General features: G+C 43.7%; 1 protein-coding gene across 1 annotated transcript in view; it reads right to left on the bottom strand.

Annotated features, from left to right (window-relative positions):
• Positions 1-1,949: 1,949 nt before the first annotated feature.
• Positions 1,950-13,329, bottom strand: part of tmem121aa (transmembrane protein 121Aa) — a 63,664-nt gene continuing 52,284 nt past the window's right edge. The window contains 4 exon segments of the mRNA XM_041854706.2: positions 1,950-3,157; positions 3,160-3,385; positions 4,263-4,433; positions 4,743-5,528. Of these exon segments, the coding sequence (XP_041710640.2) occupies positions 2,703-3,157; positions 3,160-3,385; positions 4,263-4,433; positions 4,743-4,856 (966 nt within the window). The 5' untranslated portion in view covers positions 4,857-5,528 and the 3' untranslated portion in view covers positions 1,950-2,702.

Raw genomic sequence — 13,329 nt, forward strand, 5'->3', positions numbered from 1 at the left:
CAGCCGCACACAAGCCTAAGATCACCATGCGCAATGCCAAGCGTCGGCTGGAGTGGTGTAAAGCTCGCTGCCATTGGACTCTGGAGCAGTGGAAACGCGTTCTCTGGAGTGATGAATCACGCTTCACCATCTGGCAGTCCGACGGACGAATCTGGGTTTGGCGGATGCCGGGAGAAACGCTACCTGCCCAAATGCGTAGTGCAAACTGTAAAGTTTGGTGGAACAGGAATAATGGTCTGGGGCTGTTTTTCATGGTTCGGGCTAGGCCCCTTAGTTCCAGTGAAGGGAAATCTTAATGCTACAGCATACATTACATTCTAGAAGATTTTGTGCTTCCAACTTTGTGGCAACAGTTTGGGGAAGGCCCTTTCCTGTTTCAGCATGACATTGCCCCCGTGCACAAAGCGAAGTCCATACAGAAATGGTTTGTCGAGATCAGTGTGGAACAACTTGACTGGCCTGCACAGAGCCCTGACCTCAAAGCCACTGAACACCTTTGGGATGAATTGGAACGTCGACTGCTAGCCAAGCCTAATCGCCCAACATCAGTGCCCGACCTCACTAATGCTCTTGTGGCTGAATAGAAGCAAGTCCCCACAGCAATGTTCTAACATCTAGTGGAAAGCCTTCCCAGAAGCAGCAAAGGAGGAACCAACTCCATATTAATGCCCATGATTTTGTAATGAGATATTCGACGAGCACTTTTGGCCTTTTAGTATATTCTGTTTCCTCCATAAAAAAAAAGTAAAGACATTGTGTATATCTCAGCTAAACACATCTATGGTAATTTGAATGTTGTTTGAGAGCTTGGTCTTTCATGTTTTATGCTAAATATTATGCATGCATGTTTCCTGACAAAGAGAGAGCATATGGATTTTTCATTGTAGTTTTTTAAGTAGAGTTTTATAAGGTATGTGTATCACACAAAAACAAGCACTCACCCCCCCCCCACCCACACACACACACACACACACAATGCTACATAAGCACACACAAACACACACACACAAACACACAATGCTACATAAGCACACATACTAAGACACATTGAGAAACTATAAGGGCTGTGGACCCTCTTTATTATTCCATCTATATATAGTGCTGAGCTCAGGGAAACACAGAGGTGTTTCACCTAGTGCCCATATTAGGACAGCCTCTGAGTCACAAGGAGTGGGTATAGTCAGGGCCCGTATTCACAAAGTATCTCAGAGTCAGAGTGCTGAACTAGGATCAGGTCATTCCTCTAATTCATTATGATTTATAAGGCAAAACTGATCCTAGATCAGAACTCCTACTCTGAGATGCTTGATACAAACGGGCCCAGGTGTCTGACACCACCTTCTTGTGACTCTAAGGATGTCCTAATATGGACACCATACATATGGTCTGGTCTCGTACTTTAAAAGCCTCACAGTAGCATGGTAATTGGATCCCTTTCTGAGAGGCTTACACCTAATAAGCAGCTTTACCCATCCTCCATCCCTCCATTCCTCCCACCCACCACCCCCGACACACACTGCCGCTCTCCCCAGCCCTTTACCCATCCTCCATCCCTCCATTCCTCCCACCCACCACCCCCGACACACACTGCCCCTCTCCCCAGCCCTTTACCCATCCTCCATCCCTCCATTCCTTCCACCCACCACCCCCGACACACACTGCCGCTCTCCCAAGCCCTTTTCCTCCCACTCCCACCCTCCCTCCCATCTTTCTTTCTTTCTCTCTAACTCACTCCCTCTCTCTCTTCTTGCTTTCTCTTCCACCGTCCACCCCTCCCTCTCTTTGTTTCCCTCTAACCATCCTCACTCTGAAATTCCTCAAATGAATGCTGCTTCAATGACAGTGTATATATATATATACACTGTATGTATGTATGTGTATATATATATATATATATATATATATATATATTTAAAATGACAAAGAGAATTACAGCATTACACCATCACTTAAAAACATTGTCTTGGAATTACAAAAAATCCCAGTGAGTCAAAAAGGACAAGGAGTTTACAGGAGACCTGGGTTCAAATACTACTGGAAATCTTTCAAAAACGTTTAATGTTTGCTCTAGCCTGCCTGGAGTGCCAGATGGGTGTGGTTTTCAGTATTGCCACTATTCAATTGGTTCCATTGTGCCAGGCAAGCTCAATCAAGTCCAGAAAGAGTATTTGAAATTATTTTGAGTAGTATTTGCACAAAGGTCTGGTTAACTGGTAGACTATAAGCTCCTGTCAGCTGAGCTGGGCTTTGTATCTGAGGTCACCAGTATGTGTCTGTCTGTCTGCTAGTCCACCATAGAGAAGTATAGAAACACACACAATAAAATAGAAAAACACATCAGTCTTTATCAGAATGATCTCATCAGTTCATCTGGTAGGCTGGCTGGCAAGGCGCTGGGCCGTTTTCCTGAGCTGGAGCGGCCTCAGTGAAACATGGTGTTTCTTTCTGCTTCTGCCACCCCATAGGACGGGAACAGTCTTGGTTGGGGTCATACTGAGCTCTGAGAAGTCTAGTCCAGTCTAGCTGTGCCCAGGGTCAGACACGTGCCACCATTTTCACACTACTGAGCCAAGCTAAGCCAAGCTGTACTGCACTGGTAGTTGCTGGAAAGCACAGTGTGAAAGAAAAATACCAAAGACATCACAGCATGGATCCGCTCGGCATTACAGTGTGAAAAGGATCTAACTATCCATGGGCGAGGGTCATGTGTCTATGACCTCGGTCGGTGAGTGTTCGTCGGGGAGGCTAGTGGTGGCATTGGGCAAGGTCTGGTTGTGCCCGTGGCTGTGACCCACAGAGTTCCCTTGCTGCAGCTCTAATGCTATACCTGCCATGCTAGGGTCCTGTGGAGGGAACTCCTTCACCTGCCTCCTGTACTCCAGAAACGTACAGGCCTTCGTGGCTATGGCCACCACGTTCTTCCCTATGAAAATTGTGGAAACCCTACTATCCTGGAACAGCACCATGTTGACCCCGCGGATCAAGATAGTCACTATGTTTATAGTAACGAGACTAAGAACAGGGTACAGCATCATCTTCTGAGGCGAGACGTGTTCCCCCTGGACACTGATCTCAGAGAGGGATACGCAGGGCAGGATAAGGAGGAGGATGTAGCAGTAGAAGAACATCAGTCCCTCGGCCCAGATGGGCAGGCCGTCCGCTGGGGCTCCCACAGGTTGGCCTGGATGTCCAGAACATCCAGCAAGTCCAGGGCCACCCAGAACAGCCTCCCCCGCATGTCCTCCTTCTTCCGGAAGGTTCTCACGTACTCCATGCTGTCCAGAGCCACAAGGACCAGGTACAGCCCCGGGACGCACACAGAGAGGAGTAAGGTTAGAGCCTTCCGGGCCACTGTCTCCAGGCTCTTCCTGTCCGCCTTGTAGTTCTAGAAGATATAAGACATTCTTTGTTGTTAATTGTCAGAGAGATATTGAAATGTGTCTTTTTCAGGATCTCTGTCAGTATCCAGCCCTGTCAAGTCCCGACATTAAACTATGAGATCAGGTTGCAGCATCCCCTCCCCGCCCCCCAGCCAATACACACACATACACACCCCACGGTTAGCCACAGTGCAGCGTCCCTGGAGCAGTTTAGGGGCGAAGTATCCTGCTCAAGGGTACAACGAAAGGAGATGGTATCTGGGATACTGATGCCAGCAACACTCCGGTTGCCGGCTGTAATGGCAATATTTAAGATGAATAAAGTTAATATTCAGTTTAGAGTGTTTAATGCAATGTTTAGCATATTTCTATATCTTCCCTTTCTGTACTACACATGATTTCCAGCGTTCTGTTTGTAACACTCGGGTTGATGGTCACTAGACTAGATGTTATGGATTAAACTAATATCTGCTGATAGTGATTGACGCCAGACTGGAGGTACAAGGACTGAGGACACTGATAATCATTTTATTATGTGAAACACTGTGTGATTCTTTTGCAGCTGACAGTCAATGTCTTTTGTTTGGACTTCCAGAAGCCTCTCTGGCTGGTGTTTAAGGTACACTTGGTGCTGTCTGATTAGGATATTAAGGGTCTCCAAGAGGCCAGTTAGAAATGTTCTATGCATCTGTTCTGGAGGTGTCTCCCTGAATTCTTGTAATTAAACCGTATTGATTTTGAATGACTTCATCAATGACTGCTCTCCTTTTTGTTCACCTGGAAAGTCCTATTACACCGGCCCACTCCCCACCAGATTTTCCCCGGTAGGCACTGGTATTGGAACTCATGACCCTCTGGTTTCTGGCCCAGCTGTCTCCCTACCTGGAAGACGAAGTAGAGCTTGATCTCCAGGACGAAGATGTAGAGGAACCAGAGGATCATGGCGTAGCCACGGCGGGCGGTCTTCACCTCAGCCCCGACCCAAACCGCCACGTAGCGCAGCACGATGAGGAAACAGATGTCTCCCACCAGCACGATGATGCACACCCCGATCTACAAATACACATCATACTTCATTTACCTAACATTAAAATCGCAAAACAGTTTCTACAGTAAAACAATACATTGAAATAAATAAAAAGCAAACAATTGAAAGGCAATGAAAGAGATGAAAAAAAAAAAAAGGATGTCAAAACAGTAAAATCACTGATTAAAAGGCCAACTTTAAATAATTTTGTAATTCAAAGCTACAGTCTACGAATGGTACATCTATTTTCGGACTTTTAAATGAATGATGTATAGTTTTATTCTTTTTTGAATCACAGACTACAGCTTAATATAATTTTTTTTAAGGCCTCTTACCTTCCTGGGCCCCTGGTTCTGCTCTACCAGGTAGGCATCCATAAAGGCCATGCTGGTCATGATCACCATGGTGGTCAGGCACACGTGGCGCTTGTCTGGCTGCGGCAACACCATGGTGGGTAATGGGGGTTGTAGTTTTACAGAGCTGAACTTCCTGTTGTAGTCCTCCAAAACAAAAGTTGCAGTTTACAGTTTTCTCAGTCAGTTATTTTAGGGGCAAAAGTCAAGTGTACCTGATCAGTCCCAACTAAATTAACAGATACATTCAGATTTTTTTACATTGTTGAAAAAAATGCACTTGGGATAATTGCATTGATATATTATGGTCTGTTTAAGCCATGCAGACTGGTGCATCCCCTATCTCAGCGCAGTTCCATTGAGTCTGCTGTGCTACTGCTGACATCAAGGTCTCACTACACAACTCCATAGCCTGGGAATCCCCTCAGTAATACAATGAACATAGCAGTTGGGCTTTATTGCTCCATAGGAAAATGACAAATCCACGTATCTTCAGTTGTAGACTTTCTAGTGGCCGAGTCCTCACGGAAGGACCACGTCTATTGGTGTCAGCTGATCATGTGAGTCAGCATCAGTTAGCAGCATTTTCCTGAGGAAAATGTGTGTGCTTGCTTCAATTGTCCAAAGGTATCACTGTGTCGTCACTGTGGGGCTTCTAAAGAGAATCTACTGATGAGACAGGCCTCGGAGAGAGAGAGATGCGTAGTTCCTGTGATGAGTCCTGTACAAGTCCAGAGTAACTGTTTCTCCTCTGTCAGTCTGTAGAGTCTGGGGAGAGAGAACAGAATAAGTGGTTAGTTTAGCCCAATCTGTGTTCTAGTTGTATGCTGCGTCTAATCTCCTGTGATTACACACTGTTACAGCAGGGGGCAGTAGTATGACTTGGATTCATGTCATAAAGGTAACCACATACAGAAGACGATGGATACACACCTATGTGTGTATAACACACACACACACACACACACACACACAATATATATATATCCTGTGAAATTTCCATTTAGCTGAATTGCAAATATACGCCTGTGTTAATCCGGCTTAGTGGGCTGGCATTGGAAAAACTACAATAAAGGGAATGGAGAGTAGACTCAATAAACATGCCAATACAACCCCATGCCTCCAGAGCTGCCAAACACTTCCACGTTCATTACCTTAAACCTTCTCAATATACTGTTACTGTCCTCTCTAGGTTCAGACTGGAAAGATAACACTCCCTTTTTCCACCATGTAATGTTCTTCAGGTATTCAATATTTCATGCCAGTGTATTTCTTTGACCTTTGCATGGTACTGTAAGTGGCTGCCGCCTGCTGTAACGGTAAAGTGAGGTACATCCAGGGCTTAACTAGTCCCTCCTCTTATTTTTTGGGGGGATTGCAAAATCAAGAATTTCCCGCAAATTAAGCGAGGGCTTTCAAATTTTACCCCACTATATACCTTCGTGTGACTGTCCTTGTCTATCAGTGTACCAGTGTTTTGTTACTTGTCATGTTTTGTGTTTTTTGTGGACCCCAGGAAAAAGATCTACTGTCTCTGCAAAAGCTAATGGGGATCCAAATAAACAAATAAACTCTTTCCGCATAGAACAGTCAAATCATTGCAATATTATTGCATACAACTTACCGCAGTTCAATAAGAGGGCTCTCAATTTCAACCACTCACCGCACATTTACCTCATTATATGGTTTAATCAAGCCACACGTCAACAAAACTTTTCCCTCGTCAGCTCGTTTCTGCCCCCAAATATCAAAAAAAATCCCAGACACTGTTTATCTCCCAATACAGCTAATGCCATAAATAGAATAACTAGAATGGAAATCAAGTCCCTTCTAGGGATTCTATTTCTATGTCTAACACTCACCAGGCAGTGCCTAGACCAGAGCTGCTGCTGGCTTCCATAGCAACCGCAGGCTTCTATTGAGGAAGTGTAATAATAAGGGATGATGAGCCTAAAGCAGCGGGGAGCCAGGGCCTTCTGGGAACAGAGAGATTATCACCACGAGCCACTGAGACTAGGAGGTGTGCGGAGGGAAGCGGAGAGGAGAGAAGAGCTATGTGTGTTAGAGAGAAGGACAGGAGGGGAGGAGTGTGGGGGTTTTGTGTGGGGGAGAGGAGAGGAGGAGAGGCAGAGGGGAGGAGAGGAGGAGAGGAGAGGAGGAGAAGGGCTAGACTGTGTGCTGTAGGGGAGAGGAGGAGAGGTCAGGGGCTATGTGGTTTGCAGAGAGGAGAGGAGCAGAGGAAGGAGAGGACCATCCTCAGTGAATTTCAGAAGAATTTAATAGCGAAACATTAACAAAGTTTTCCTTTTTAGATAAAACTATACTAAATACAGTGGGGAGAACAAGTATTTGATACACTGCCGATTTTGCAGGTTTTCCTACTTACAAAGCATGTAGAAGTCTGTAATTTTTATCCTAGGTATACTTCAACTGTGAGAGACGGAATCTAAAACAAAAATCCAGAAAATCACATTGTATGATTTTTAAGTAATTAATTTGCATTTTATTGCATGACATAAGTATTTGATCACCTACCAACCAGTAAGAATTCCGGCTCTCACAGACCTGTTAGTTTTTCTTTAAGAAGCCCTCCTGTTCTCCACTCATGACCTGTATTAACTGCACCTGTTTGAACTCGTTACCTGTATAAAAGACACCTGTCCACACACTCAATCAAACAGACTCCAACCTCTCCACAATGGCCAAGACCAGAGAGCTGTGTAAGGACATCAGGGATAAAATTGTAGACCTGCACAAGGCTGGGATGGGCTACAGGACAATAGGCAAGCAGCTTGGTGAGATGGCAACAACTGTTGGCGCAATTATTAGAAAATTGAAGAAGTTCAAGATGACCGTCAATCACCCTCGGTCTGGGGCTCCATGCAAGATCTCACCTCGTGGGGCATCAATGATCATGAGGAAGGTGAGGGATCAGCCCAGAACTACACGGCTGGACCTGGTCAATGACCTGAAGAGAGCTGGGACCACAGTCTCAAAGAAAACCATTAGTAACACACTACGCCGTCATGGATTAAAATCCTGCAGCGTAAGTAGGAAAACCTGCAAAATCTGCAGTGTATCAAATACTTGTTCTCCCCACAGTATATTAACCAAATAATTGATTAAAACACACTGTTTTGCAATGAAGGTCTACAGTAGCCTCAACAGCACTGTCTGTGTAGCACCAAGGTGTAGCTGGAGGACAGCTAGTTTCCGTTTTCCTCTCGGTACATTGACTTCAATACAAAACCTAGGAGGCTCTTGGTTCTCACCCCCTTCCATAGACATACACAGTAATTATGACAACTTCCAGAGGACGTCCTCCAACCTATCAGAGCTCTTGCAGCATGAACTGACATGTTGTCCACCCAATCAAAGGATCAGAGAATGAATCTAGTACTGAAAGCATAAGCTACAGTGAGCTAGCATTGAGTGCATAAAATGTGGTGAGTAGTTGACTCAAAGAGAGAGAAAGACAATAGTTGAACAGTTTTGAACAAATTAATTTATTCAAAAATGAAGTAGAAGCAAGAGAGAGAGTGAGAGAGAAATAGCTATATTTCATTGTATTTATTTCACTTTCACTTTTACTTACTTAGTTAGCGAATGCAGCTAGCTACACTAAAATGGCCAAAAGTATGTGGACACCTACTCATATCCCTGTCCAATGGGAAATGGAAAATGTGTTCAATTACCCTAATTTTGTAATCGATTCGGACAACCTTGATGGACTAATCAATGAATGTATCTGACCACAGGGTGTATATCCTGGAGACCATGGGGAAGCACAGCTCCAGCACTGAGATGCTGCAGGAAATCAGGCAGATGATGACCCAGCTGAAGAGTTACCTTATCCAGAGCACTGAGCTACAGAACCTACTGGAGCCTAATGTCTACACAGAGGACAAACTAGGTGAGATACAGTCTAACATGTTAGAGGCTAGATACAGTAACATAGTCTAGCAGTTGTAATCAAAGAGTTACTGCAGTTGGTAGAGCATGGCGCTTGCAATGGCAGGATTTTGGGTTCGATTCCCGGGGCCTGCGTAATTCTCCTTGATATACTCAACATTCATCTGTTAATACACAGCGTTAGACACATCATTCTCAAAACTCCTCTTGCTCCTTATTTTGAGACCCCCCCCCAGAAAGTAACATTTGATTTGTCTGATACAGTTTCTACCTGGCCGTGGCTATATTCATAATTGAATAATAGTAATAATATATTCCATTTAGCAGATGCTTTTATCCAAAGCGACTTACAGTCATGTGTGCATACACATTAACACTGTCTTTCACATGAATGCTTCAGTTCTCACTAATCTTCAAATTAACATGCCCACCATATTCAGTGTCCAACAGGACATTTGGCAAACAGGATGTTCCCCTTATTTACTGTCAAATAGGAGACAGTTGTATATCACAGTCTTCTCTCTGTGCGTGGGAAATTAGACTTTCTAGTGACACCTGTGAAATTACAACAGGGACAGACAACATGGTTGTTAGTGAGGGTTGCTACTGTTGACATTTGATGGCTTAATTGGGTTTAATATACAACTTATTTTGCCTCCAGCGTGAATGCTGAATGTCAGGTTTTCTTACACAGTGTACATATAAATATATATTCATGTGAGGATAATATTTATACTGATTTAATAATGTACTGTAGTTTAGCCTACTCCAACACCCAGCTCAAACAGAGAGGGATGCTATGTTAGCTAGCTGGCTATGGCTATCCAACACTGGAACTCTTCCAAGTCAAAGTAAGCTTTTGGTTTTATAAATGTATTGCCACCTGGGTCTGCCAGTGTAACTGCTAAACTGCTTGCTGTACACTGTACTGCATGATTGTAGTGGGTTTACTAATGCGTTAGTTCTAGTAGCTATGTTGACTAAGACGTTAGCTAATATGGTGACAACGATGTAGGCTGTGTGTAGCGGTTAGCGGTTATGGTATGAAAGTTTGGCTTGGAAAGGTTTTTTCGCCTGTTCACAGACAGCTGTTGTGTTGTGCATTGAAGTCCAGAAGCGAAGGGAAAAGGTGAGAGGAGGAGAGCGTGTAGATGCGAGCAAAGTGATCATGCTGAAATACTAATTAATTGGAATTGAAATGGAATTGATCCCAAACCATGCTGAACAGCATTACCTGAATGAAAACCACCCATTAATTTGCTTGTAGCTGAAAGTCTGTTTTCCTGCTATTGACTTTGTTTCATAAGCATTCCAATAAAGCTTGTTTGATGCATGAACACATATTTCATCACGAAATTGCCTTTTTAATATAATGTGGAAAACAACTTTCGGCTGGCTCTGAAATTGGCGTCTGGGGTAATACGGCTGCTGGTTTATTTATCACACATTGAAGCAGATATAGAGACAAACTCACATTTGGAGGAGATGGTGCTGCAGTGGATAGCAGCCGTGTTATGGGCTCCTGACCAATTCTGCTATTTTGTGTGTGCTTTTCTTAACTTTTTTTGTACATAATGTTTCCGCCATCATTTCCTATGACCGAAAACAGCTTATGAACATTTCTACTTCAACGAGTAGGCATCTCTGGATGTACTGCTCATTCCGCACCAGGCCCTAATCCCCGGGACTCAAAAGAGGAAGAGACGGCGCAAGAGAGGCAAATGAGCGGGCATCCTGATGTTGGAAAGTAAATAAACCGCCTCTACCCTCCATTCTATTGGTGAATGTACAATCACTAGAATACAAAGTGGAAAAGCTCAGTTCTAGACTATTCTATCAACGGGACCTGAAGAACTGTAATATCCTAAGTTTCGCGGAGTCATGGCTGAACAAGGACATGGATAATATACATCTAGCTGGTTTTTCTATGCATCGTCAAGACTGTACGTCAGCCTTGGGTAAGGTTAAGGGGGAGGGGTGTGTATATTTCTTAACAACAGCTGGTGCGCGATCTCTAATGTTAAGGAAGTCTCTAGTTTTTGCTCGCCTGAGTTAGAATACCTAATGATAAGCTGCAGACCATACTATTTACCAAAATAGTTTTAATCTATATTTTTCGTAGCTGTCTGTTTACCACCACAAACCGATGCTGGCACTAAGACCGCACTCAACGAGCTGTTTAGAGCCATAAGCAAACAAGAAAATGCACATCTAGAGGCGGCGCTCCTAGTGGCCAGGGATTTTAATGCAGGGAAACTGAAATCCGTTTTGCCTCATTTTTACCAGCAAGTCACCTGTGCAACTAGAGGAGACAAAACTCTAGATCACCTTTACTCTACACCCTGAAACACATACAAAGCTCTCCCTTGCCCTCACTTTGGCAAATCTGACCATAACTTTATCCTCCTGATTCCTGCTTACAATCCAAAACTCAAACAGGAAGTACCAGTGACGCGCTCAATAAGGAAGCGGTCCGATGAAGCGGATGCTAAGCTACAGGACTGTTTTGCTAGCACAGACTGGAAAATGTTCCGGGATTCATCCGATAACATTGAGGAGTTTACCACATCAGTCACCGGCTTCATTAATAAGTGCATCGACGACGTCATCCCCACAGTGGATACGTACATATGCCAACCAGAAGGATTACAAGCAACATCCACACTGAGAGACTGCAAGACTGTGGTCACGTGACAAGACAGCGTATTGAACACACAGGAGTTAGACTAGATATTAGCACTTCATATACTCGTGGGTAATAACATTAAATCTGGATAATAACACAAAACATATCATAAGGCTAGAGAAATGTATCGACAAATATTACAACAACGAGCAACTCTCAAACATGACGGAGGATAAACGAGGAGAGTCAATCTCCAAGAGAAACCGCGACTCCTCGACGGATACAGATTATTTATGCTTTTCACCACTTGGACAGGTAAGTGTGGAAAGCGATCTGTTGAAGTCGATAAATGACAAACTGGGCATACTAGAATTAGTCACTAAGGATTTAAAGGAGTTGAAGGCGAGCCATGAAATGATTGACGAAAAACCTGTGATAATGGAGAAAGATACAAAAAAGCTAAAAGGGACAGTCACTAAGATAGAAACGGACGTTAATTAACTTAAAAAGGAGAACATATTTCTGAGAGAAGCCTTACTAGACATACAAACTAGATCTATGAGAGAAAATCTAGTACTTACGGGTCTCCAAGAAAAAGAAGGAGAGGTTCCCGAAAAAATAGTGAAGGACTTCTTTCTTACGGCGCTTCAAATCCCACTCGAGGCTGTCGATAAAATCCAACTCAAACATTTCAGACAAAGAGGACAGAGATATGAGCGTCCAATCGTTGCCAAATTTGCTTTCTTTAAGGATCAAGTAATGGTTAAAAGCCTAGGTGAAAGACTTGCTGGCATGAAAATAGGCGTGAATGATCAGTTCCCGAGGGAGATTGCAGAACGGCGCAAAGTTCTGTACCCAATCTTCAAGGTAAATAGATTAAAAGGGAAGCGTGTTGCTCTCGTAGTCGATAAACTATATATTGACAACCAAATGTTCCGCGACACAAAGACTACTCCATGGCTATTCTGAAAGTTCTAATAGAGGAGTCTAATAATGGAACACTCAATACTAGCCATGGTAGGGATTGTACTAATAAAACACATTTATAGTATTTATAGTATTTTATAAAGGGATAAGACGGCATTACAAGAAAGGATAACTAGTGAAATAATAAATCTTCAAATATAACTAATTAGAACACAAAAGTACTCAATCAACATAGTGGAGATAAAAACATAGCAAACAGAAGACATAGAAGGCACAGTATGTGGGTATGTGTGGATGTATTGTGATGGAAGATGTGGTGTGCGTTTTTGTGTTTGGAAAAGTGTGGCGTTAAGTGAGTGAGAAAGGAAATGGTTACATATTCCAGAACCAATGTGTGTCTGTGAGTAGGGGTTGTGAGAGAGAGCTTTCAATTTTGTGCAGATGAGGGATATACATTTTAAAATAAAGTATACATCTAATTTTTTTTTTTTGTCCAATCATGATGGAACGGTCCCCAAACCTATATCCTAGACACCCACCTGAGCGACCCATACACCAAAGAGAAGTCCCCATCTGTTTTATGGCCCTGCTGTAAGTTGCCTATATGCAGCCAAAACAGAAAAATAAATGCGGTCAGAGACCTACTAGAGCAGCACCGCCCCCTCAAGATTCTGAGCCTGCCTGGCAGGGTTGGTCCTACAAAGCCAGAGCCCCCTGATTGGAGAGCATAATATACAAGGACATTCTCAAAGCTGCTAATGAGAACCTTGACGAACTTGTACCTAGCCGGTGGGGATTCCGGTGGGGTACCCCCACCCAGGTAGTGGCAGTGCTGGCAACACTGGCTGCAGTAACCCATGGGGAGGGGGTCACACTCGGACAATCAGAGAAGGGCCATATTACTGCATGGAGGTGCTTGGGAAAATGGTTACAATGGAGGACCAGAGTGTGTGTGTTTCAGGGGAAGGGGGTGGATCTGATCTCCATAACCTAGGACTTGATATAGGTGAATCAAATCTCAAATATTTGACAATGTTTGCTCAATCTTGCATGCTTTCTCAAACAGCTGTAACTGTATATGCATTCATAAATCAGGTCCTTTCT

This window comes from Coregonus clupeaformis, chromosome 29, assembly GCF_020615455.1.
Source record: "Coregonus clupeaformis isolate EN_2021a chromosome 29, ASM2061545v1, whole genome shotgun sequence".
Classification (NCBI taxonomy): Eukaryota; Metazoa; Chordata; class Actinopteri; order Salmoniformes; family Salmonidae; genus Coregonus; species Coregonus clupeaformis.